This window comes from Python bivittatus, unplaced genomic scaffold (assembly GCF_059951505.1).
Source record: "Python bivittatus isolate LINGU-HERP-01145 unplaced genomic scaffold, Pbiv_v1 ctg000980_np1212, whole genome shotgun sequence".
NCBI classification, from domain to species: domain Eukaryota; kingdom Metazoa; phylum Chordata; class Lepidosauria; order Squamata; family Pythonidae; genus Python; species Python bivittatus.
The window spans coordinates 66,617,851-66,645,762 of record NW_028277125.1 but is presented as its reverse complement, the minus strand read 5'-3'; the positions used below and the strand labels follow the sequence as shown (position 1 = coordinate 66,645,762).

The 27,912-nt window shown below is 36.0% G+C and overlaps 1 protein-coding gene across 2 annotated transcripts in view; it reads right to left on the bottom strand.

Annotated features, from left to right (window-relative positions):
* INPP5A (inositol polyphosphate-5-phosphatase A) overlaps window positions 1-27,912 on the bottom strand; it is a 323,622-nt gene that overhangs the window by 29,117 nt on the left and 266,593 nt on the right. For both annotated transcript variants that reach the window (XM_088132558.1, XM_088132559.1), the window contains exon 12: window positions 7,616-7,689. In XM_088132558.1, coding sequence (XP_087988684.1) covers window positions 7,616-7,689 — 74 coding nt within the window. The remainder of the gene's footprint in view (window positions 1-7,615; window positions 7,690-27,912) is intronic.

Below are 27,912 nucleotides of genomic sequence, written 5' to 3'. Positions count from 1 at the left end.
GAGTTTCCTGTTTGCTGAATGTCAGAGTGTCAGGCAGCTGATAGAACCTACAGTGTTCAAAAGAATTACAGTCTGTTATGACTAGCATAGTATAAAATAAGAGTACATTAGAAACAAGCAGGACTTGAATTTTACTGTATAAAACATTCCTGAAAAACAGGACTGACAGAGGAATTACTTCTTGGGTGTCGGGCAAGCTAGTTTTGACACCAACAGGCCACAGGTAGACTGTGCCAATCCTCATGCTGACAAAGATGCAAATGTGATGAAATCAAGTTATGGTCAGCCAGCACATTGTTAAGTTTCTAAGTCAATGCTAACTCTCAGCAGAAGAGAGAAGTTCTCAATGTACATATTGGAAAAAATTGAACAGTTGCATTTTGGCAAATTATGACTGTTTTGGCTGGTCATGTAGATCTACCCTTTGTAGACCCTTCTCCTTTTATGCATATTGGTATACAAGTAGAAAGCCATTAGTAAATAATAAAGAATTATGATTTATACCTTTGGAAAAACTAGGACATGACTTGACATGAATTTGATATCCTATCTTGCTCTGAAGCTGTTAACCATAGTTTCACTCTTCAGGCAAGACAGTACACTACAGTTAGTTGAAGGCTTCCTGGTTTATTTGCCAGCTGTCATAAATGGCTGCATGTACACAGTAGGTGTGCAGGAATTATGACTTCATTGCACAAATGATGAGTATCATGTCATTTGCATAATTCATGTCATGTGCATGATGTCAGTGATGCACATTAAGCTACTTGTCCCTCTATGAACACCCATGTTAATAAACCTGTTTTAGCACTGAACGTTTGTGAAAATTTTCACTATTTGGCCATATGAAGTGTGCTAAGCTACATTCCAATTAATGATGTACATTACTGCTTTACTCTGAGTTCGTATGAGGGCAACCATAAAACCATCATATCCCACTTGTGCACTGCGCTAGACAAACTGAAGCCAGAGAGGATCCTGCAAATATGAAGACCACTAGTCTAAGTCAGAATAGACACCTTTTTTTCATATTAAGGCATTGGTGCCATCTCCAGGAGCTGCAGGGGCCAGGACTAGTGACATTGTGACATCAGTTGACTGGGCAGAGCTGATTTTCAGACCTGGGTGTGGGGTTTTGTTTTTTTTTTTGCATTTTAGGGAGGATTGGGAGGTTTTAGAGACAAAATGGGTACATGTTGTCTTTAACTGTCCGAATGAGAAAAATTGGCCCAAGTGTTTTTGTTCGTTTATGAGGTTATTTCCAATTCTCTGTAAGACGTAGGGCCCTTGTTTTGTCTTAACATTGACTAACCCTGAAAAACTAAAAAAAGTTCAATCCCATCCCCATGAGCCACAAATGCAGCAATGGGAAGACACATGCAGAGCTTGTGTTAACTGACTCTGTTTTAGATAATAAAAATAGCACTACAAGATGTTTATCTAGCTATGCATTTCTACTTTCTTTAATATGGAACAACAGGACTTGAAGCATTGGATAATTGGGTAAAATCTTGATAGAAAAGTTACAGATTCATGTGTGATGGATGTCAATGGGGAAATGTCAGAATAATAATTTGGGGAAAAGCATATTATGAATAATATGGGACTTTCTACAAGTGACTTTAAACTATTTCCTACAAATGTAAATCTAATTAAATGCTAAATTTGATTGGAACACTGAACTATGGAACTTTAAAATATATTATTTAAGACTGTAAATACATTGGCCAGTTGTTTAAAAAATGCACTGGAGTGCAATGCATTCTTAGTGACATTTATGAAAATGCTCCTCAATTTCTGTTTCTATTTTTGGATGAAATCTGAAGTTCAAACTAGTTAAAAGTATAAAAATTGGTTGTGAATTGTTCTTGATATATGTGCTGATTTCCTAGATAATCAAATAGTTGTTACATCTAAAAATAAACTATGCATATCTATTATTGAATGGTTATATCTTTTACCATCAAAAAGAGCATATAACACATATATGCTATTTGCAATAATACATTGGAAAATCCAGAAATTATTTTGATTCTTTTCCTGACATAAAAGTAGATGCTAATGACCATTAGTTTAGGGCTCACTACATGTGTTAATTACTTGATTACATATTAATGGTCATGAGATATTGCCTTAAGAACTGTTGACAAGACAGCTACAAATTACATGTAGTTTCCAAATTACTGTTATAAAGTGAAACAGAAGATTATCATCATTAATATAAAAAGCATGGCTTCTTGATAACCAGAGATTAATTCATGAGTGACATGTTAAATCCTTAGAACATTTTTTTATACTTCATAATCAACATAGGAAAAAAGTAATTTCTGAATATAAGAAGGTTGTTGATTTTTGGTCTGCCTACTGCTATCATATTTGCTATGATAATTTAATAACTGTAATTTCAGACAATAGCTGAACAATGCCACAGTTCTTTTCAAAAATAGTAATACAACTTCTGGGTAGAGAATTACCACAAGCCCAAAGTGTTTAAAGAATATAATTTTAAATGCATCCTTATATTTGTCAAATGATTAACTTTTGGGTCATATGGTCACTTTATGAAGACAGGAATTCTAAACCCCAAGAATGATCCATTTCCGTCATTTCTGTTCCACCTTGTTTTGTTCATTTTTTTCATTGTGCTAGTTTTGAGAAATAATCTATATAATCTTGAGGGCACTTAATACACTTTTAGCAATATATTACTCAGAATATTTCAATGCTTTAAATCAGTGTTTCTCAACCTCAACAACTTTAAGGTCTGTGGACTTCAACACATGCTGGCTGGGGTATTCTGAGCTGAAGTCCACACACCTTAAAGTTCCTGAGGTCGAGAAACACTCATTTAAATGCAGGCAAAGACATACATGGCAATCTAGCCATACTTGAAAATTTTCATTTTCAAAATCAGTGGATCTTAAATAGTACTTTGCTGCATCATGCTTATTACAGATGGGTTACATTTAACAGTTTTCAATTTCAACAATTTCAAATACATGCCCGCTCAAGCATACTTCCCTTTCTCTCTCTCTTCCCCCACACTGAGGGAGAGACTGCCTAAATCTAAATTGCCATTCTCAAACCAGTCTTCTTTAAAAAAAAAAAAAAAAAGACAATCAAAAACTGTGCAGGTTTGTTTGAATGAATCACAGTAGAAACCTGGAATTTCATTTTCTTGCCCATCTTTGCAAAAGTCTATGCGCAACCTCATCACCTTTTGTTGTTGTAAACTGCAAGTGCTAGCATATTAATTTTCTACTGTACCTAAACAACTCACCCTGACTCTTCTCAGTCTGCTTGCACTTCATCACAGCTGTGTCAGGCCTCCCTGGCTCCAGAACCAGCACTAACACCGGAAAGCCAAATTCATCACCAAGGTGTGCAGTGTTCAAAGTTGTCATGCTTAACCTGACTAATGACTTCTTGAGTGTGAGTGATATGAATTTACAGCTTGTATCACATTCTTTAAGCCTAAACACAAGGCAGGGGAAAGTGCATCTGTCTTCATGTTAAGATACACATGCATTCAATACCATTTTTTCTTAATTGGGAAAGAGAGAATATAACTACACTAACTGACAATCACACATCAACCGTGATAAAGTCCAACTGCAAACTTTTAAGAAGGAAAAATGAGAAATCAGCTGTGTAAAACTTCACTTAAATTTAGCAAACTGGAATGGATGGGCTATGTATTTATTCAATAAAAATATGGCATAAAATTATTGGTTGCTAAATTTATTATAAGAAATAGAATGGAAACAAGTAGACTTAAATAGCTGTGGAATTGTTTAAAAAGTAAAACCTGGGAGACACAGAAGAACTGACATAATAGTTCAGACCATTCACATGGTATGTTTCCCCACACAATGATAAAATGGCAAAACAACTTATGTCAACCAAAGGATTCAAACTCAGTTTATGCAATTTTTTTTTCATATACTTCATATTACATATTAACCCCAAATTGTGATATATTGCTATGTGGCTAGCTTATAATGCATCTGAGCTTTGCAGGAACATTTGAAATTTTGAGAAAGTATCCAAAAAACCTCCGATTTCATAGAAAGGCAAACTGCTGAGATTTTAGTGAGGATCATCCCTCCCAGTCACCCAAACTCCTTCTCTCACTTTCTCACATATACAAATGAGTTAGGAAAGCACAAACCCCACTGGAACAGTAATCTTGCAGTTCTTTGAAAAAGGTCTTTGAAAACCATCTAACAAGCTCTTCTGGCATTGATTCTTTTGTTATTTTGCATTCTAAATTGTGTGCGCATTATGAAGATTATTTTTGGCTTAGCATGATGTACAAACATAGCCAATACAGTCTGTCCAAAACAGGTCATTGTAGCTTATTCAACACACCAGAATTAAAAATCCTGGTTTAGTATTATTTATGAACACATACAATGTGTTAATCTTTGTTTACATTTGGGACTTTTGATTTTTCATAAATTCATTTTTGCATATGGAAAATTTCTTTGTATAACATGCAAGACAAACCCATGTCCTACTAAAAACCACATTAAACCCCTTTTAATCCACTTGCTTTGGATAAATAAAAGTTGATTATAATATATTAACATATAAATAATTATTGTCATAATATGTTACTATATAACTGAATCATCTTAACTAAATATAACTAAACCATTTTAAAGGCAAATTCTCTCTTTATGTCCTTTTTTCTCTTTTTAAAAAAATATAGTGTCTTGTATTTGGATAGCATCAAAATACACATTTACAAGAACCCAAATCACTCTGTGTGACATCCTACCGGTAGATAGGTCATGCACCCATTAATTTCTTATAAATCAGGCTTTGTAATCCATAATCCAGATAGTAGTGTGAGTCTATATGTTATATGCCACATATATTGTACATATTATGCTATATATGTTATATGTATTCAACAAATATACTACTGTAAAGATAAAATGAGTAGTTCCAGTTAATATAACAATAATTTTTATTTATGGCCAAAAGACATGAATAGACTAGTTCTAATGATTCAAGTAAGAGTCAATGCACGTATGACAGAGGAAGGCAGATTGGCAATACTCTTTTCTCCTGTTATTCTCAGCTTGTAATTCTTTGCTTCTACTATTTACAATTTATTTATTTGTTTAGATATATGTTTATATTAGATTTCGAAGACTGACTAATCATCCCATGACTCTGAGAGTATAGAGAGTGACAGAGATAAGCAGGATATGCCTAGGCAATGAGGGCTGAAGCATTTTTTAAGAACAAGATAACATTAGGAAGCGGCTCAGGGAAATGTTTCCCCAATTCATTGGAGTATAAAAAGGAGGAAGAAATCAGACTTGCAAGATTCTGTTATTATTGCCAATCTCAGTAAAAGTAATTTTGGTCTTGCTATGGAGTTGATTTCCTGACGGGTCTATCTAATGAGGTTGACAGGGAGGCCTACAAAGTGGGTTAAAAACACAGTATAACAATAGACAACCACCTAGATATTAAGAAAATTTAAAATTTAAAACTCAGAGCATACCTGCAAGTTCACAAATTAACCTGGGCCAGAGCCTGTTGGAAGAGACAGGCCTTAAAAGGCTGTCCTGAAGGACAGCAGATTAGGGGTCATGGAGGAAATGCCAATATCAAACATACCATATGATATATAGAATAACTTTTTTTTAATGCAGAATCTAAAAAATTAGTTGGGTATAAAACCAAGAGCTTTCCACAACCAAAAACAATTTGAGTGGTTAAAATGAAGCTTTGCATGATCCATGAAATTCAGAGACCACAATGAAGATGCTGGTTAATAGCAAATGTAGATCAGTGTTAAATTGATGTTGATATGACTTTGCCTATAATTAAATTTGCCAGAGAAAAAGTAGGATTTCTTGTCAAAGCACAGATAAGAGATGGGAAAATTCTTGCTACCACATAGTCTTTATAGGGCAATGGTAATCTTTTCATGAAAACAGAAGAGTGGACATTGGGGATTATTAGCTCCTATGTGTTGGGCACATAGCAGATGCAACTGTAAACTTCCCCACATCACTCCTTATGTATATTAATAACCATTTTTTTGTGAGCACACACTTTATTATACTCTGGCTTCTCTTTAGAACATGTATTTTATTTACACACACACACACACACACACACACACATCCCTGTTGTATAAACAATCATTTTAAAACATGAATGGAAATGTCTACAAAATCTAATTCATATCTTGCATTGTCTACATAAATCAATTTCTGAAATAGTATCTGTTATAAGGAATTCAAGCAGCCTGATGCAAGTACAAGGTTATGAACTACTTTGATAATTTGAGGCCGTTTGACTCTCTCAATGGAAGAATAGCTAACTAAATTGTGGAAGTGTGTTTTCATATCTAGAATAACTTCATATCTTAAAGGTAAATTCAACACAGACTTCAGTTCAAACTAGAAACAATTCCTAAACTATGACAACAGATGGATTTAAACCACATTCAAAAACTGAGTTTTTTCATGCACAGACTTTATACCTTAATCGTATAGGATATCTAAATCAGAATAGACTTTCAGTAATATGGATTGAATTTATCATATTTTATAATCTTAGTGACTTCCACTGTACTGACCATGGTTTTTGTTGTTCCTGCTTAGTTCTGAGTTTAATAGTGATTTTTAGTCTTTTAAAATGATACAATATATTCAACAGAAGAGAATATGTGTAGCTCAGGGTTGAACTGTGGAGTCCTTGGGGTTCTCTGAGCTTGGTTGTTTTCTTACAAACATTTCGTTACCCGGCTAGGTAACATCTTCAGTGCTAACACTGAAGATGTTACCTAGCCGGGTAACGAGACGTTTGCAAGAAAACAACCAAACTCAGAGAACCCCAAGGACTCCACAATATATTCAGTTACTCATAATTAACTATGTTACATTGGAAAATTATAATTTTCTTTAAAAATGTCATTTTTAAATCCCTCGTCTATTCGCTTTGTGAAAATTTTACTCTTTTATCCCTTTTTCTTGTTCCTTTTTTATATATCTTCTTTAAAAATGGTTAAAAATCATCTCCCCCCCCCAAAAAAATGTATTATGATAATTCAGAAGGGGAAGAAACTGATAGGTGGAGATGTGTCATAGAAAATGTTTAAGCCATTAGTCTGATCAATTTTTGGCTATTCACACTCAGTGTTTCTCTTACTACTCTTAGAATAGTAAGCTTTATTTCAGAGGGGAAATCCTGTAATTTTATACAGTAGCAGAATATAAAAGATAGCAACTTGTGCATCATGATAGCAGGAAACAGATAATATAATAAAAGTGTACAGTAAACAAACCTGCAGAAAAGAAAATGATAAAATTGCTATGGTATCATTCTGTAATTTCTGTTCAGAAAAAGGTCCCATAGTTCTTACTCCTAGTTAAATCTGCATAGAAACGTTTACAATACCAATACAAATATATTAACGTATATTCTGGTTTCAATTAAAAAAAAGTTGAAATCTTGGGAAGGAATCATATCTTTTCACAGTCCCACTAACAATAATATTATAATGACCGTGAAATTAGTTTACTATATTTCAAGTGTATTAGGATCAGGATGTTAATTAAATAAGCAATCTCTCTCTCTCTCTTACCTGGGAGGAAATGAAATGTCCAGTTCATACAATTTGTCTTTAAAAACTGACAGCTCTTTGTCAAATTCCAAAAGCTAATGGAAGAAAAACAAGAAGACAACATTAAAATAAATACAACTTCTGTTCTGCTTAAAAATAAGAATAGCTGAGAACATTTTGAATTACCATGTTGTAACTAGGCTTTGAGATTTTGCTAGTGCCATACTTCATTATTTCATGGCACATAGAAAGCATTTTTAAATATCAACCATAAAACAAACATAAAAAGAAATAATGAAGTTTGCTAGGAAATTCTGTGAAGTTTTCTAGTATGCTGAGAAAACAAAATCTCAGCATCAAAAATTACTGTTAAACGTTTTAAGTACTTATTGACATGTATTTATATTTCAAATTTGTTTATTTATTTATATTTCAAATTTGTCACTTAAATTTGTCAATTTAAGAATGCACAACTTTGCTACTATACTAGTGATAATAAAGATCATTTCAGATTTTTAAAAGTAAGGAACTATGCTTTCTGATATGAAAACTCCCAGTCATTTCATTATTTAATAATAGTAAAAGTAAGGAGGAGGAAAATGTGAAAATTGAATTCTTTGTTCATAACACACACACCCCAGGAGATATTTCTATTCAGCTATTTTGGCACAGTCCTGGTTGAGAGAACAAAATATTACACACACATGGAGATTATAGTATTCTTAGGCAGCCACCAACATAGAACCACCAGAATAATATAGTAAGCCATTTTTAATGTATATATATGGATACTCTATCCGCAAAGAAAATAGGTGCATAGTTTAAGTTTATGCTCAAAATTAGCTGATATTTTAATCCAGGAAATATCCTGATGGACGTTAAAAAAAAGCCCACATTATTCCATACCCAACAACCGGTGGTGAATCTGACATGCAAATGAACATGTAGCGTAATTGGCCCTTTGCTGTCTAAGCCACTTTCAGTTTTGGCATGCATGCCATCGAAAACAACACTCCTTATAATACTGGTGTGTTTACTCCCTGTTCATTAATCATGTCCCAACTCACAGCTGTGCTGATACCATTGTATCAATGGCAGAGGTTCCGAATGAAATTAGATTATGTTCTTCTTTCCCCTCTGCTCTCTCATAAATCATTCCTGAAATGTGCAATTAGCAGCTACTTGTACACATTAATTATCTGTGCGAAAAGCAGATACCTGAACCACCTGCACAACTGATTAGCTCCCTCCCTTGTGACCCACCTATGTTGCCTTCAGTTACTGGCCACCAATCTAGGTGGATGTTTGCCAATAGTGGCTATGCACAATGCCAACATTAAAACCCATTCTTCTTTTTCATGAATTACTTCTTGCCACACTGAACAAAACTCCTGTTTTCTAAGCAGAAATGTCAGAAGTCAAAAGTTTAAAGTGAGATACCAATACCCAATCAAAAGTCTCAAAGGACTCAGTAAAACAGTGCCAGTTGTGTGCCCCTTAGATGCCTTCAAATCAATCCTTGAGAATCAAAATTGAGGACACCTAAGCACTATCTCATTTTAAGAGTTCAAGATCCCCTGTGACATTATAATTTAATTGACATCCCATCTTTCTGTAATGATAGCTTACACAAAAATAACACAAGACTACGAGAGAGAGAGAGAGAGAGAGAGAACTAAAGCTAAGAGAAACCCACGGCAGTTTATAATCAAGATGCTACAGATTGCATAATAGATGAATAAAAATCAGTTGTATTATTGTATCCTTCCTCTGTCTGACTCAAATTGCTTTGGCCTGCTTTAATTAAAGCCCTCAGAATGAAGTAATATGTAGATTATATTAATAAATAAAATTAGTATTCTCTCTTAACCATGATGTGAAATCTGGATTTGGGATGCTTTCTGTATTAAGAGGAATCTAACATTAACAGTGATTCAAATTAAAGTTGATGATGAAACATGAAACTTTACTGAAGTCAGAAAGGGCAAAAAGGAAACAATCCTGTCGGACCAAATGAACTAAATAAGGCCAGGTCTATGTTACATGGGATGGGCATCGTGTCCTTTGATAGCATGGTTCATTTTCATATAAGCCATTGTACACTGGTATATGCTGTGTGTTTGATCACTATGTTATGCTATCATAACATAGCATAATATGTGACTAGGGTATATTATCAAGTCATGTACACATGATGGAAAAATAGAAAGAAAATCCCCAACGCACACAGAAACATACACATCTGTCTTGCTTTTGTTCTTGACAATAGATGGGGAGGAACTTATGGCCCTCCAGATTTTGCTGAACTCCAAATCCTGGCATTTTTTTCCCATTGGCCCCACAAGTACAAAAGGATTTCCCTCCCCCCAAATTTTGGATCATATCCGTAATATTGAAATCTTTTACAGGATATATGGACAGCTACTATAAATTTCTCCTTTCTTTAGGCCAGGGAGATACCTGCATTATATAACGGTCCCTAAACTCCAGAGGGTGCTAACCTTAGCATATTTTAATGTCGTCCTTAAGGCAGTTCTTGAGGGCAGATGCAAAAAAATCCCATACAAGCTAAAACTGTATCATTGAGAAGGATCTATTGAATCCATAGTCCATATCCTGATGGATTCAATAGAGCATTTTTTATAAGGATGCGAGAATTTACCTCATCACTCCTTATTTAACCAAGTACCCAGGCAATTCTGAATTTTTTTATGTGCAGCTGTTATTATCAGACTAGTATGATTTAGTTTCCATGAATGTGGCCAAATTTTGCTATACTGTTTGTAAAACCAGACACACGCTGATTGTATCAATGAGGTAGCTGAAAACTATATTGCTTTATTCTGTTTCATTTGCTGTTAATTTGCTGAATTTTAGTCAGTGGCCATAATAAAGTACTACTACTGCTGCTGCTGCTAGTATACATTTATGTATTTGTGTTCATATATGTATATCATACACATAACTAGTCAATGACAATCTTTGGCAAAATTTTCTAGTTACCATGAATTTTTGCTTAGTGAATACCAATTGCATTTGGCATATCACTGAATCCTGCATCAGAATAATTATACTGGAGAAAATTGTAGCTTAGTATACATTTCAAAGAGATGGCTTTTGAAGCATGTTTTGAAAAAAAAATTGACAGACAAAAGGACACTTGGATGAAGGAAGGTTGCTTGTAAAATATAAAAAATGCAAACAGAATAAACAAACAATGCTTCATAGAACACAATGGTAAAACATACTCATTGAGAATTCCAGTGGACATGGAAAGTTAAATAGAAGCGTTGTCTTCCTGAATGAATTCAAAATATCTACAGTGTATGCATCCAGCTTCTTGGTATGCACTTTTTGTTTTGTTTTCTTGATGACGATATTCAAAAATTGACAGAACCGAGGCTGGTAGCATTTAAAATGTTAAGAAACAGAGCTTCCAGCTAGTTTCAATATTTTTAATATACTCTGGTGGCTGCTTGTTTAAATATGTTGTGTGTGTTGTATATAAGCTATTGATATTGTTGCAACACAGATGACAAATAACAGGAATACCAATGTACTGTACTGGCAGCTGTTGGAGCCTTCCAAATTTTCAAGTAGTAGCAGCATTTCTTTACAGCTGCTGCAAGCAAAATTGCTTAAAGATATCTAGTGTCAGCTGCAGGAGAGGTGTTATATATACAGCTTCTGCTTTATTGTTATATTGTAGTTTTAATTACTTGCTCAGGCAGAAACACCTGATTTCTAAAGAAAAGGGAAGAAATCGCTTTGAAGTTCAATTCAATAGATGCTATGACATGGTTTTGGGTCTAAAAAATGCTTCAGGTCTAAAAGATTTTCTCTGGAGATGCTGTTTCCATGTAATCCCTGTGTGGTCTTTTAATTTTGTAGCTTTAACTCTATATGGAGGAGAGCTATCTACAAGGGAGAAATGATGCATGGATACTTTCTTTCATAGAGGATATTTGAATAGCTATGTCAATGAAGTTCTGGAGTAACTAGCAAATTAAAAATTAAGCAATTACTGGATCAGGCAAGAGTTCTAATGGCAGTTTAATGTGAAAGTTTTGATCGGTTAACAAAACTATGCAGTTTGTAATCAAATGGAAAGTCTAAAAATAGTAAGTGCAATAGATATTTTAAAGCAATTCCAGTTTTTGTTTAAAAAGGAATCAAGAAATTACAATTTTATTGGTAAATCTATTCTAGGTAAATCTCTTCTAGAATCTAGTGATTAGGCCACATAGTTTGTTGTAAACAAACATAAGGAAATAATACACACACACACACACACACACACACACACAAGTAAGTGTTGTTGAGAAAGAATTAAAAGATGTCCTGCCTCACCATTGATTTCTTTTAGCCAGTAAATGGAAAGGGATGATTCAACAGAAGTTACATCCTCGATTCCATCTCTTTTTGTTTTACCATATACACTTCTTAAGTACCCCATTCCTACTACATTCTACTTCCTTTTATGTTTCTCTTGATATACCCAACAAGATACAAAACAAGAAGAAAAGGACAAAAACATATTATAATTTAGCTTTTTGTTAAAAAAGCAGCTTTGTTTTTAAACAGAGTATTAAACTTTGACCACATTGAGTAAGTCTTTCCATTACGCTGAGAGAGAGCCAGGTCATAAACAGAGTGAACACATATAATTAATCCAAGGTAGTAAATCTGGAGTAACATTGTCATTCCACCTGAAAAGAACAATAGGTTTTGCGATGCCCCATGTTTGATCAATTCATTGTTCTTCACAGAAACGTGAATTCTGAACTTTTGGTATATAATTTGAAATTACATCCACTTTTAAAAATCATATTATGCTTTCCAGAACTGTATTAACAAGCTTATGGATATTACCTAAAATGCGACAATTGTGAGACAAGCCTATATCATGCATGTCCCTTCCATCATTTTACATTTCCAGCTTAACCAGCTAGACAGCAAGCCCTTTATAAACATTTTCTATGATGTCCAAAAAATTCCCCCAAATATTTTATTTAAATAATCTCATTTTAAGATTTTATTTACAACAATTATAACTTGCCTCAGTTCTAACAGAATCCTAAGAAAGACTTAAATTCATGAGAAATATCTTAATATCATTTAAGACCCTTAATCATGGGGTATTCAACTCTTTATTTCTAAATGCTTGCAAATAACTAATGCCTACTGTAGCAGTATGCACATCTATAAAAATATTGTAGTTTTCTAATTGTTCAAAACACACTGCAGTGCTGATGGTAATTGATCAGATGTAGATGTTGCTAATAATCTGGACCAAACTGTGAAATCAAAACATGTTTTAATTGACTATATTGTCATTCTGCAGTTTTAGACAATCAAAATTCCTCTTAAAAAACTCAAATTATTAAAACTTGATTGGTGATAAGCTGATCTAAACTATTAGCATCCCTATTAGCACATTAATAAAAAATACCTACAATTTTCATACTGGGATTATCCCAAAACATAAATAACAGTATAAATAAGGGGCAACTTTCACATATGCTTTGCAGTCTTGACACTGGAAATTTGACTAAATAAGGAACCAAGTCCTTCCCATGATTTCAGGGGAGTTACATAATAACTTCTTAATTGTACCTGTTCGGATGTGATCACTTGGATTCAGTAGAGAAACAGAAGTCAAACTGTATACTCAGTAATCAAGCTGAAAGTCAAGACAGTTAAAATTCCTAGCATTATATGATAACATAACACTGCTCCTATTTATTATCTACAGGAAGCTGCTGGATGAGGTATACCCAATTCATTATCTCTGCCCAGGTGATACTATCAGAGTTCTTTTCCAGTGTCTGGAGGCTGTGAGAATCTGGATGAGGAAGAACAGAATTCAGCTCAACACAGGCCAGACTGAGTGGGTGTGGATTCTGAGGCCTCTTGTATCAGTATTCATTGTATCACTTTCCATCTTTAGTTCTGAATGGGGTTTCACTTCCCCAGAGTTAGTGCACAATTTGGGAATCTTCTTGAACTCACAGCTCTTGCTTGAAGAGCAGCCAGCACCTGTGGTTAGGAGGGTCTTTGCACAAGTTCATCTTGTGTACCAATTGAACCTGTTTCTGGATCAGGAATTTCTATTCACATTAACTTATGCCTTAGATACTTCTCACTTGGATTACTGTAATATACTCTACATGGGAGTGCCCTTGAAGAGCATTTGGAACCTGCAACTTGTCCCGAGTGCAATAACATAGGGAGTTAGATGCATTTCACAATATACTCATATAACACCACTGCTCAGCGAGATGCACTAGCTTCCAATGAGCTTCCAGGGGCAATTCAAGATGCTGATTATCACCTATAAAACCATACATGGCTCAGGGCCAGGTTATTTGCCTGACTGTCTGTTTTCACTGTCCCCACCAAAGCATAGGGTGGGCATGCTGTGCGTCCCTTACATTAAGCAATGTCATCTCATAGGATCCAGGAGTCATGCTTTCTCTGTCCTATCTCTGCCATCTGGCCTGGGTGGGGAGGGAAGACATCAGGTGTGGGGTTGGCTAGTCCCTTAGAGCCCTGGCATTTACTGCTCTGAACCATCGGCCTCCTGGACTTTTTTAGTAATTGTTTTACATAGCTTTAGATTTTATGTGATTGTATTTTATTTATTGTTTTAATCAGTTGTAAGCCGCCCAGAGTCCCCCATTAGGGGGAGATGGGCGGGAATAAATTTAATAAATAAAATAAATAAACAGCACCTGCCCTATGGAACAGCATTCCTCCTCCAACCCTTTGGCCTTCTGCAACATGCTAAAGGCCTGGTCGTTCCCTCAAGCATTTGTGCTGGGAGGTTAGGCGACCCCTGTTGGTTAATTTGGCTGTTGTTTTCTTATTGTTTGTAAAATGGAAGGAATTTTTTCAGACCTCTGGCATGTGATATATTGAGTCTTTGTGACTGATATTTCTTTTTTATTGTGTTGTTCTTTAATTTCTTGTTCAATGGCCAGAGGCACATTGTGAGATTGGTGGCCATATAAATTGTATATATAAATAAATACATACATACACACATGCCCCATAGGTTTTAAAAATCAAGCGGCTTGTCCTTTCCATAAAATAATTCTTAATACCTCATAAATACGCATAAAATATCTTCAAGGAATCCCTCTGAATATAAAAATACCAATCGTGAAATAATGTTAATTTTCACACTTATCTTTTGCCATAAGCTCAGAGGAAGTTTTAACCATCTATTTGTATCAATATTAATACGAGACAAACATTCTGAAATACTTCAGACTAATAAGAATTTTTTTGTGGGAGAATTATTTCAAGACATTTAAAAGAATTCAGACATTAATTAAAACTTCAACTGTTACAAGTTTTCATAGTTATATTATAGCCTATTCAAAGCATATGAGACCTACTTCAATTAACTGAGTAACCTGATAATTGTAGAGTCCTTGGGGTTCTCTGAGCTTGGTTGTTTTCTTGCAGATGTTTCATTACCCAGTTAGGCAACATCTTCAGTGCTAGAAGGGAGTGAGGTTTGCTCTGTTTATATACAGTATCTTGCCCTGTTAGTGTTGGTGGGGGTGTTGCTTTCTCTTTGGTAGTTCCTTGTTAGGCTATTGTTTACTGCTTGATTGTCTGAGTTGGTAGTTCCTTGATTAGGGTATTGTTTCTGCTTGATTGTCTGGTGTTAATCCTGGTGTTAAGGATGTGATGTTGGTTGGATGTTGATTGCTGGCAAGGTGGTGTTCTGGTCTTTTTGTTGTCCTTTTTATTGTCTCTTTTGAATGGTGTGTAAATGTTGTTTATCTCTATGTGCCAGTTGATGGTCGACTTGTCTGAATATCAAGCTTCCAAGAATTCCCTCATGTTTTTGGATTTTGCTTGGTCTAAGATGCTGACAGTTTTCCAGTTGAAACTATGGTTTAGTCTGTCCATGTGTTGTGAGATTAAGGAGTTTTCATTGTGCCTTCTGAATGCTAATTGGTGTTCAGAGATGCACTCTGCTATTCTTCTGTCTGTCCTACAAAGCGGCTGTTACACTGTATGTTGTAGATGACTCCTGCTTTTTCTTCTTGGGCTACTGGGTCCTTTAGTTTACTTAAGTTGTTTTGGGGGGCTTTAGTTGGTTTGTGTGCCAGGTGATGCCACATGGTTGTAATAGTGTGCTGGCTGTTTCTGAGATGTTTCTGATGTATGGCAGTGTTATCCTTTTCATAGATAGTGTTGGTTGTGCTGTAGTGGGTTGAGTGGTCAGGAACTTTCTGATAAAGTTGTGTGGGTATCCATTTTGTTGGAAGGTGTTGTATACCTGGTCTGTTTCCTTTTTCTGCTGTTCTGGGTTGCTGCAGTATGTTTGTGCTCATCTGAATAATGTTCTTACACAGTTCCTCTTGTGGGAGGTTGGATTGTTACTTTGGTAATGGAGCACTTGGTTAGTGTGGGTTATTTGTCAACAGACTTGTGTTTCTAATTTGCCATCATTTCCTCTGCTGATGTGGATATTCAGGAAGGGTAATGTGTTGTTTTCTTCTTCCCTTGTGAATTTTATTCTTTGAAGATGTTGATTGTTTCATGTGTCTTCTCTAGTTGTTCTTTTTTTATTATGAAGGTGTCATTCTTTCGCTGTTCTATTTTGGGGTTCCTGGTAACGATACAATTGGTCAAAGAGGTATGTCAGGCTTGTGTATTTTTGGGCATCCATAGAAGCATGGGAGGATGGGTCCACTGCTTTTCATCTGCCACTGTTCTTTTGTGATTTAGCTTTTCTTGGTTAGTCTGTTAAGGGTTCTCTTGATTAGGTTGTCTAGTTTCTGTATCGGGTTGGTGTTTACTGGGATGTAAGTTTCTTTGTCCTCCAGTAATTCTTTGGTTTTTTTATGTATTGTGATCTATACATGATAACCATGGTTATGGTTCGGCCTTTATCTGCTGGGGGGATGATGATGGTTTTGTCCTTCTTTAGGTTTTTGAGGGCTGCTCTATCCTCTACTTTGAGTTGGTTCTGATTCTGTGTTCCTCTGATTTGTGGTATGATTGTCTGCCTTGTTTTCTTGGGTCTCTGTGGTAAGTCCTGTGGCTTTAAATGCTGCTTCTAAGGCTGCGCAGAATTCTAACTGATTAGCATCATCCATGTTATAGAGACCTTTCTGGAGGATATTGTGTTTTGCAATGGATAGTGGGCAGCTGGACATGTTGACTACCCATTTGGGTTCAGGTACCTCTTTGCTTCTGGGCTTTAGCTTGAGCAGTTGGTTTGGAGTTTTGTACAAGGGCAAGCTATTGTATATAAACAGAGAGCAAATCCCACTCCATTCTACCACTGAAGATATTACCTAGCTGGGTAATGAAATGTCTGCAAAAAAACAACCAAGCTCAGAGAACCCCAAGGACTCTACAGTTCAACCCTGAGTTACATATATTCTCTTCTATTGGAACCTGATAATTTGCATTTAATAATAATTTGAGTTCAACTCCAGCTGCTTTTATGCTCAAAATAGCTTTTGACTGCTTGATAGGAGAGAACCAATATTTTCAATATTAAATTAAATATGAGGAGAAAAAAGGCATATTTGACAATTTTCCCACGGCATGTTGACAGATAAGGAAATGATCCAATTTGCAGTACATAACCCTGACCAAATATTAAAGCATGCATTTTAATTCAATTAATAAAAAAAAGGAAATCCATTATTTGAGCAAAATTTGTTCCAAAAATATCCACTTCACCATATCAAAGGCCTTTTCCATATTAAATATGGAATATTTAATATGGATACTGGATATTATCCATATTAAATAAACTGTTATTAATTACCATTATTATATTAATATTAATAATATTATTATTAATATATTTATTATATTAATTATTATTATTAAGGATACTGGAGGAAACGGATTATTTGGACCCCTATCAGTCAGGATTCAGGCCCGGTTATGGGACAGAAACAGCACTGGTCGCACTTTTAGATGATCTCTGGCGAGAGCGGGATGGCAGTACTGCATCCATCTTTGCTCTTCTTGACCTCTCGGTGGCTTTCGATACCATCGACCATGGTATCCTTTTGGGTCGGCTGCAGGAGTTGGGGCTGGGTGGCACAATGTTGCGCTGGTTCAGCTCCTTTCTCCAAGGCCGAACCCAATCGGTGTTGATAGGGAGCGAGAGGTCTAGCCCCCGGCACCTACTTTGTGGGGTGCCACAGGGGTCAGTACTTTCACCGCTCCTATTTAATATCTACATGAAACCGCTGGGTGAGATTATCCGGCACCATGGGGTGAGGTATCATCAGTATGCGGATGATACCCAAATATATATCTCCATCCCAGGTGCCTTAAGTGACGCTGTGACTGCCCTCTCGCGGTGCCTGGAGGCTGTGGGGGCCTGGATGGGGACAACAGGCTTCAGCTGAACCCTGGTAAGACAGAGTGGCTGTGGATACGGGGAGCCTCAGGATCTAGGAGCTTGTCATCTTTGGTTCTTGACGGGGTTGCACTACCCCAGACAGACCCCGTGTGTAATCTGGGGGTTCTCCTGGACTCACGACTCCTGCTCAAAGAGCAGGTGGTAGTCGTGGCTAGGAGGGCCTTTGCATGACTTCGTGTTGTGCGGCAGTTACGCCCCTTCCTGGATCAGGAGGGCCTCCACACGGTCACTCATGCCCTGGTGACCTCCAGGTTGGACTACTGTAATGTGCTCTACATGGGGCTACCCTTGAAGAGTATCTGGAAGCTACAGCTGGTACAGAATGCAGCGGTGCGGACAGTTCTTAATGCCCCTAGGAGAGCATGTATAACACCTCTGTTGCGTGAGCTGCATTGGTTGCCAGTTTGTTTCCAGGTACAATTCAAGGTGTTGGTCATCACCTTTAAAGCCCTTCATGGCATGGGACCAGGTTATCTGAGGAACCGCCTCGCCCCGGTCATCTCAGCCCGCCCCACTCGGTCCAGCAGAAGGGGCAGGTTGCAGACCCCACCCGTGAAGGAATTTCGATTGGTGGGGTCTAGGCAGAGAGCCTTTTCTGCTGTAGCGCCTGCCCTATGGAACATCTTGCCGCCTGAGGAGCGGTGTGCCCCCTCCCTCATGGCCTTCAGGAAAGAGATCAAATCCTGGCTCTGCCAGAAGGCTTGGGGGCCAGAGGGGGGCCCGCACCTATGGAGATGGCTGGTGGGATGAGGGGTTGTCCCCCCCCCCAGCATCTTACAGGTTTTTTAGGGCCAAATTATAGGAGGTTTTAGGCCATTTTTATATATGTTTTTAACTATTTATAGATTATGTCTATGTCTGGAGAGTTCTGTGTTTTTTCTTTTTTATTATTGTGAGCCGCCCAGAGTCACTCATTGGGGGAGATGGGCGGCATACAAATTTGAAAATAAATAAATAAATAAAAATAAAATAAATAAAATAAAATAAAATGAATAAAACCACCACTGCTCATTCCAGTTTTTCCTAAAGATATATCTAAAATACCAATGAGTAAACTAAGATAATCTGACGTTTGCCTCCCTTTAATGAACTTAGACTGCTCTGGATAGAGAATTGATGGTAATAGTGTCTTTAATCTAAATGCTAGGATCACTGTCAAAATTTTGGCATCAATATTTATCAAGGAAATTGGGCTATAGCCTCCACATTCAGCAGAATCTCTACTAGCTTTCAAGATCAGAGTTACTTAAGCCTCATTAAATGAGGTTAGAAAAACTTTATTCAAAAAAGCATAACTGTAAGCCTCCAACAGTATAAGAGCAAAAAAGGACCAGGAGTTATTTTTATTTTCATAGATATATTATTTCCTGTACAGACAAATGTACAGGTAGAGAAAAAACATACAGGTGAAACTCGAAAAATTAGAATATCGTTCAAATGTTCATTTATGTCAGTATGGCAACTCAAAAGGTGAAACCAATATATGAGATAGATGCATTACATGCAAAGCGAGATATGTCAAGCCTTACTTTGGTATAATTGTGATGATTATGGCGTACAGCTTATGAAAACCCCAAATTCACAATCTCAGAAAATTAGAATAGTGTGAAAAGGTTCAATATTCTAGGCTCAAAGTGTCCCACTCTAATCAGCTAATGAATCCATAACACCTGCAAAGGGTTCCTGAGCCTTTAAATGGTCTCTCAGGCTGGTTCAGTAGGAATCACAAGCATGGGAAAGACTGCTGACCTGACAGTTGTGCAGAAAACCATCATTGACACCCTCCATAAGGAGGGAAAGCCCCAAAAGGTAATTCCAAAAGATGTTAGATGTTCCCAAAGTGCTGTATCAAAGCACATCAATAGAAGGTTATGTGGAAGGGAAAAGTGTGGTAGAAAAAGGTGCACAAGCAGCAGGGATGACCGCAGCCTGGAGAGGATGGTCAGGAAAAGGCCATTCAAAAGTGTTGGGGACTTTCACAAGGAGTGGACTGAGGCTGGAGTTAGTGCATCAAGAGCCACCACACACAGACGGATCCTGGACATGGGCTTCAAATGTCATATTCCTCTTGTCAAGCCGCTCCTGAACAACAAACAATGTCAGAAGCATCTTACCTGGGCTACAGAAAAAAAGAACTGGTCTGTTGCCCAGTGGTCCAAAGTCCTCTTTTCTGATGAGAGCAACTTTTGCATCTCATTTGGGAACCAAGGACCCAGAGTCTGGAGGAAGAATGGAGAGGCACACAATGCACGATGAAGTCCAGTGTGAAGTTTCCACAGTCTGTGTTGATTTGGGGAGCCATGTCATCTGGGGGTGTTGATCCACTGTGCTTCATTAAGTCCAGGGTCAACGCAGCCGTCTACCAGGAGGTTTTGGAGCAGTTCATGCTTCCTTCCGCAGACAAGCTTTATGGGGATGCTGACTTCATTTTCCAGCAGGACTTGGCACCTGCCCACACTGCCAAAAATACCAAAGCCTGGTTCAACGACCATGGGATTACTGTGCTTGATTGGCCAGCAAACTCGCCTGACCTGAACCCCATAGAGAATCTATGGGGCATTGCCAAGAGAAAGATGAGGGACATGAGACCGAACAATGCAGCGGAGCTGAAGGCCGCTATTGAAGCATCCTGGTCTTCCATAACACCTCAGCAGTGCCACAGGCTGATAGCATCCATGCCACGCCACATTGGGGCAGTCATTGCTGCAAAAGGGGCCCAAACCAAGTACTGAGTACATATGCATACTTATACTTTGCAGAGGTCCGATATTGTTCTATTTCCAATCCTTGTGTTATTGATGTCATGTAATATTCTAATTTTCTGAGATTGTGAATTTGGGGTTTTCATAAGCTGTATGTCATAATCATCACAATTATACCAAAGTAAGGCTTGACATATCTCGCTTTGCATGTAATGCGTCTATCTCATATATTGGTTTCACCTTTTGAGTTGCCATACTGACATAAATGAACATTTGCACAATATTCTAATTTTTCGAGTTTCACCTGTAGTCATGCATGATCTTTGGAAGAGCTATATTATTTTAAAAGTGACTAATGCCTTTCTTAATTATCTTTGACTTAATATTTTAAAGTCAAGAATATAAATGAAAACAAATGCTGATTTATTAGTTTATAGAATTATTCTATATTTTATCTTGAGCATCCTTAATAGCAAAAATGATAAGTTTTCTTGTTGCTGTTTCAGATGAGAGGCCAATAACCTAATACTCCTTCATTCCCAATTTAGTGTCAAGATCACAATAAGTGTTTATTCTACTCCATGCTGCATTGATCAGAGTTCAACTAGAATACTGTATCCACTTCTGGCTGCCACAATACAAGAATGACATTCAAAAAGAGTGCAGAGAAGAATGACAAAGATGGTAAGAGGCTTAGCGGCTAAATCTCATGAAGAATATTTAAAGGAACTGGGCATGTTTAGTCTAAAGAAAAGAAGACCAAGGCAGACATGATAGTAGTTTTCTAGTATGCCACAGGAAAGAAGATATGGATGATAGACAGTGAAACAGTCTGTCTCCTGTAGCCATGTGTACTCCATCTCTGAGGTTTTAAAGTAATGGTTGGACAGCCATTTGTCTAGGATAGGATATGGATTCCTGTCCTTGGTAGGAGGTTGAACTAGAAGGTCCCTTTCAAGCATGTGTTTCTATGATTTTTCTTTTACGTGATTCAGTGAATATTTGTACCCAACATATAAAGGGAATTAATTCCAATTTAGTGAACATATACTTCCTTAACTTTATTTTCCAAATTTTCTTGTTTAGAATTTTTATTCTTTTCCATGAAACATGCAATAATACAAGCATTCTTGAAAGCATCCCAAATAAGTAATAAGTTCACAAATTGTTTATTAAAGATTCTTCAACATCACATTTCATTTGTTTTATAAAAAGTGAATTCTTTTCTTATAATAATTGATAGTGTTAGGAGCATGATCAAATATTGCAGTAGAATCTACATTGCATTTATCTATCCAATCAACTAAGGATTGAGATATTAAAAATTAATCACTTTGGAAATAAGCCCAATGTGGGGTTGAAAATAAGTATATTCTTATTTAATGGTAAGAATATATGGCAGCCCATAATGAAAAGGCACTCCAGATTCATAGGCACAATAAATATTAAGAATAACTGGGTTAAATAATTAAGTCTCTTGCTGGTATGCAGGTAGATTAGCTCTTTTCTTCTCCATCACTTGTTACACCAATAAGTTATGTCTCCCTTATGCTTTTTATTATTTAAAACCAAGGACAAAGAATTAGTTTAAGTAGAGCATTTCTGTACAATATAAAGATATAACATGATTACATCTGTATTTTAAATTAACAATTTGTGATATTTCAAATGCTTGAACAATAAATACAGTGTAAAAAATTAAGATGTGCAAAATATTACTTGCTTAGGCTCAAAGCAGAACAGGCATCCTGAAAAAGGGGGGGGGGGAAATGTCCACTGGGATACTGGTATAAGCTGCCTTGGCTAAAATCATGAAAGTATGAACCCTGTACAACAGGACAACTTAATTCAGTCATTGGAGTAGAACAACAGCAATTATTCATCAAGACCTACAGACCAAAGTCAGAGCACTGTTAGATCACGAGGTGATATTAGCAGCATTTATCAAATCTATCTGCAGCAACCACCAGAGAATTCACAGCTGTGGTTGGGAAATTAAGGTTTAAACCTTTCAAAATATTCAAGAGATCTTACAAAAAGTATTCGCAGATAATTACAATAATGGAACTTGCATAATTCACAGATATTGGCTGATACATTTGTGCATACAAAGCAACAGGGAAAATATTCAGTGACCAATGTTGCAGCACTGGTATCAACTTGATGATGATGATGTTGAACCTCTCAGATTGAGTATAAAATAGAAAAATGACTATGCTTTCTATTATAAGTGAAGAACAACCAGGCTATTCAGATGTTATTTCCATCTTCTCCTCCATGCATTTACAATAATAAAATGCTCAACTTGGAAATTTCCATACTTAGTTGAATAAGGAATATTTTAAAGTTTGACTGTTTCTTATTCACTTTTTCTACTGGTTTTAAAATGCACAACTGGAAAAGATACTGCAATCACCCGTTTTTCCATCAAGTTCAATTATTTTTCTAACTGGCTGGCATTTCATACAAAGATTGTTTCCAGATCATTAGGGAAATGCTGGAATTAAACTTGAAACTTTTTACACGTAGAATGAACTTACTACTGGGTTATGTCTTTTTTCTTATCAGGGTGGACCTGTTTTCCTCCATCCACCCACTCTCCATGGGATTTGAACCTAAAGTCTTGGTGCTTGACTACTCAAGGTATTTATTTAATTAAAATAATTCAGTTTTTTATTTCACTTCTGTGTTGCCACTATTAAAGCTCTGTTGCCCTTACTAATGCTATTGCGTTATAGGAGTTTATATAATGCAAGAGAGGTGCAGGGAATCTGGTGTCTGTCAGAAGTCTAAGACTATAATTCTCACAATCCTTTTGCCATAGCTTGCATTAATTGACACTGAAGGCCAGCACTTCTGGAAAGATCTAAATTGCTCACATCTAGGATTTCATCTAAGTATCCTTTCCTGGATTTGCCAAATAAAAGAAAAAGATAATTTCTGTAAAAGAAATTTAAAAGTGTAGTTCTTAAGATGTGACATTGTACTTACAGAACAATTGTGAGTTCAGGAGACTAATATACTGTATAAGTCACTCTCAAGTTTTTTATTTGTTTTTGGATTCTGCCCCCAATCCCCCAAAATTAGTCAACTATGATGCTAAACTATCAGTTTTCTTTTAATATTTATCCTAATTTACTCCTTGTACATCAATTTCAATATTTTATTTGGATGAAGGCTGGATGCTTAGTGGATAAACCTCTGCTTTTTCACCTTTGGGATCAGGGTTCAAGTCAAACCCTGATGAAATGCATTTGATTGTCCTAATCTAGTTCTTAGTGGACAGTATTCCCATTATCTTTAAAAGGGTCAGAGCTAAGGCCATTGGGAAGAATGCATCGTGTTATATTTTGTCTGTTGATTAATATGTTTTCAGTGATGCCAGTTCTTTAACCTTCATATGCACCCATTCACACACACACTTATCAAAGCTTCAAAAAAGATTTTTGGTTGATTAGAAATCTTCATCTTATCCCCTATCTCATTTGCTCTCCAGCTTTATTTTGAAGGATACTGATATCATTTTAAAATTAGATTGCTTTGTTTATCATTAAAGCAAACACTTTGATAATTTAAAATAAAGATTAATACCAAAAATGAAACCATAAAAAAGGAAACCTAGAAAAATTTCCATGAATGGAATCAAAATGTTACCAAGGCATACACTAAGGGAAATATATCTTCCCTAAAACAGATGCAAAACAAGCTTTTGAATCTGTAAAAAATGCCAGCACTATTATTCTCACTTCTTTATTTGTAACTGCTTCAATCCTATGGTAAAACAGGAATGACACAAATAAAATATTATCCTAAATTTAAGTCTTCTGTTTCCACACATTATTCAACTAACAAAGCAATTCTACAAAACTGGGATCAGATTTATCTACTGATACTAGCCATCAGGATTTATGGATGTTTTCAAACAAGATAGATAATTCAGTTCTTCTTGTATCATTAAAATCCTTTTCTATGCTACCTGTCCCTCTACTTTCATCTGAACTTTTCACACAGATAATTCTCTGGCTTTACAGTAATCCAACCATATGCTTAGTGTGCCTCATTTTTTATGTCCCTCTCATCTTCTACTGTGATTTATTCATCAGATTTTTAACAAAAAAATCCAGAAACCACAATCTAGCACAGAAAAGGAATCCAATGACCTGAACTAGAAGACAGAAAGATAAAATAGAGGCCTCAAAAACAATTTGAATAAAATAGATGGTCACCAACAGAATCACCGTCTCAATTGATCAACAAGCTGACCATGTACAGTATTCCACATATTGTTCACAATGTATAGAACGAAATATGGAAAGTTTATATCAATCAATCAATCAATCAATCAATCAGCTTTATTGATTAGTCTTGCAACCATATCAACCAGGAGGAGAAACATCAGCAAAAGCAAAACAAATATCTAATACACGAAATCCATAATAGATTAAAATATATTATAGTAAAATGGGATAGTACCGAGTTTAATACTACTATTACATATTGTTCACAATGTATAGAATGAAGTATGGAAAGTTTATACATACCAATACAATAAAGGTAGTTTAATTATATTATTGATTTTAAATAGGAACAAGTAATGTTTTTAAAAATGGAAATGTAATATATACAAAATTCAAGAAGAATACTACCTCCAAAGCTACCAGTATGATTTACTTCTGTCTGTTGCAAAAATAGTAAAATAATTTTATAAAAGTTATTTGCTGTTGCAGATGGTATAAATTTAGGTTGGAATCAAATTGGGTGCAGAATTTTAAATCCCCTCTTTCCACATATCATTGTCCCTACATGGCTTCTGCCTCAGACCCAGCCTTTTTAAAATGTTAAATGCAACAAAGGTGTAGATTTGAATACTATCACCCACAAGCTGTTTCATCACTCAAAAATTCTAACAGCAGGCAAGTTCTATGTGTGAAATGGACCTTATACACCCAAAGCACAGGAAATATTCCAATATGAACTCAACCAAAATGCCTCCAAGTCAATAAAATTCTAATTTTGTCCATTAACAAGTGATAAATAAAAAGGTGGTATGAATCAGATCATTGGGTAATCTATGCATGGGATAAAACTGATCATGCCTATGTGAAATATTTTGGGGAAGTATAAAACATAGGCCTCCTTCCACTTTTGGGTGAAGTAAAATCTGTTTTAATTGACTCTGAAATGTGAAGTGTAAATGCACTCTATCTCCTGCTCTCTACTAAATAAGGTTCCCACCTGCAGTATAAAATGTTTCATGGCTTTCAAAGCTTTAATTTTGTAAAAAGAGTACTTATAAACTTTCGTATATCAGCAGTATTATTTTTAGATTAAGCTTCATCAATTTATTACTAATCTTCATGGTGAACTTTTATTAGTTCCTAAGATCATATTTTAAACGTCTTAGCCATTGCTAGCTTGAAAGTCCCTAAATGCATTTACTTAAAATCGACTTTCATATATGTGTAGTTAGAACTGAGGCTCTTGGCTTCATGACAAAGAGGCTTTTGAAAAAGATGGAGTGTCACTGGGGTTGGAGTGACTACATGGCACATACTACAGTGAGACCAAAAAAAAAGGGGGGGGGATAAGCCCTTAGGAAAATGCAGCTATAAAGAAATTGTACAGTATTTCTACTGAATCAATCATTTGCATGTTTTAGATTTTTCAAAAGCTTGCTTGCAATTTCTATCTCTTTTTCTCTGAATTAAGATATAAAAAAGAAGAAGAGGTAACAGTATATGGACAATGACAAAGTAGCCTGTTGATAATAAATATTTGTCAGATGTTATCACATCTGCACAAATTCTGCTGTTGCCAAAGAGAAACCACACTGATAAAAAAGGGTGGCTCTGAAGAAAATCAATGGATTTTGAGCTAAAGCGCTGCTATACACATAAGAAAACATCTCTACCCAACAACCATACTGCTGTGAAAATTCCCAAGCCTTGCATTGGTATAGCTAAGGAAAATTTAATCTTCCCAAATACTCATCAGAGCACTCCATCCTGCAGACCTGACAGCCCCACTTATAATTAATTATACAATTTCGATGGGAATATCGACTAAACAAAGCTATAAATCATAGAAAAAGTCAATAGGCATGGACACATTCAATCATGTCCCGACCAATGATTACTACTCTTAAAATACAATAATTATTTTCAGGAGCCAGCTTGAATTAAATTTCTGTCAGCCTGGTACAAGCCTGGTAGGTGATGAAGGATGCGATGGATTTTTTGGGTTGAATTTGGCCAGGGACATTTATCCTTTTAGATAGGTAGTTTGTTTTTAGTGATCATGGTGCTGTGTGTTTAACTAGACCATGAAGATTAGATTATCTCCAATGGCTCATTATATCGTTTATCTTTCTCTTCCATTCTTGATCTGGAAGATTTCCTGCTTCCTGGTGTGTGAATGAAATGGCTACAGATTTTGAAATATAATGTTCTAAAGTGGCCCATCTGTATATGAGTCTTTGCAGGAAAACATATGAAGAAGCATGCATGGAAAATTAACTTAATGCTTAAAATGCTCCTGGCATGCCAAGAACTGCTACAAGCAGAAATGATAATCTTTAATTTTAAAAAAAGGAATTGAAATATTGCACAACTATAATTCAAGATGTTTTAAAAATAAAATCATGTATATGCTACATCAAAAGGAAAATGTTGATTTTTCTTGTTTATTTATGGATGATCATAATTCTAGTGAGTTAGGATATTAAGAATTATGTACTAAACCATAGTTTTACATAATGCTCATGAATTTTCCATTTACTTCATGCAGCAAGAATTATCTATATAAGCAATAGGTGAATATCAACTACTTTTTATATTATTTAGGAGACACTACAAACCTGAGTTATGAATCCCTAATACTACTAACAGTGAACAAGGAACTACATTTTACATGTCCTCCCCCATTAATAGGAAGTTGATGTCAGCAGATTTCTTATTTTCAACTATTAGTTCCCGATAGGTAGAACTTTGGTTAACCCTTTGGTTAACAGCTTTAGCGAAGGGCACATTTGTGTAGTGACAATAATGTTCCATCTCTCTACTGCTGTCATCTCTCAATGGTTGCTCCAGTATGTCAAATGAATTGGGCATCGCTAAAGCCAGCTTGGTGACTTTGGACCAGTCATTCTCTCTTGGCCCAACTCACCTCACAGGGTTGTTGTGGGGAAAATAGGAGGAGGAAGG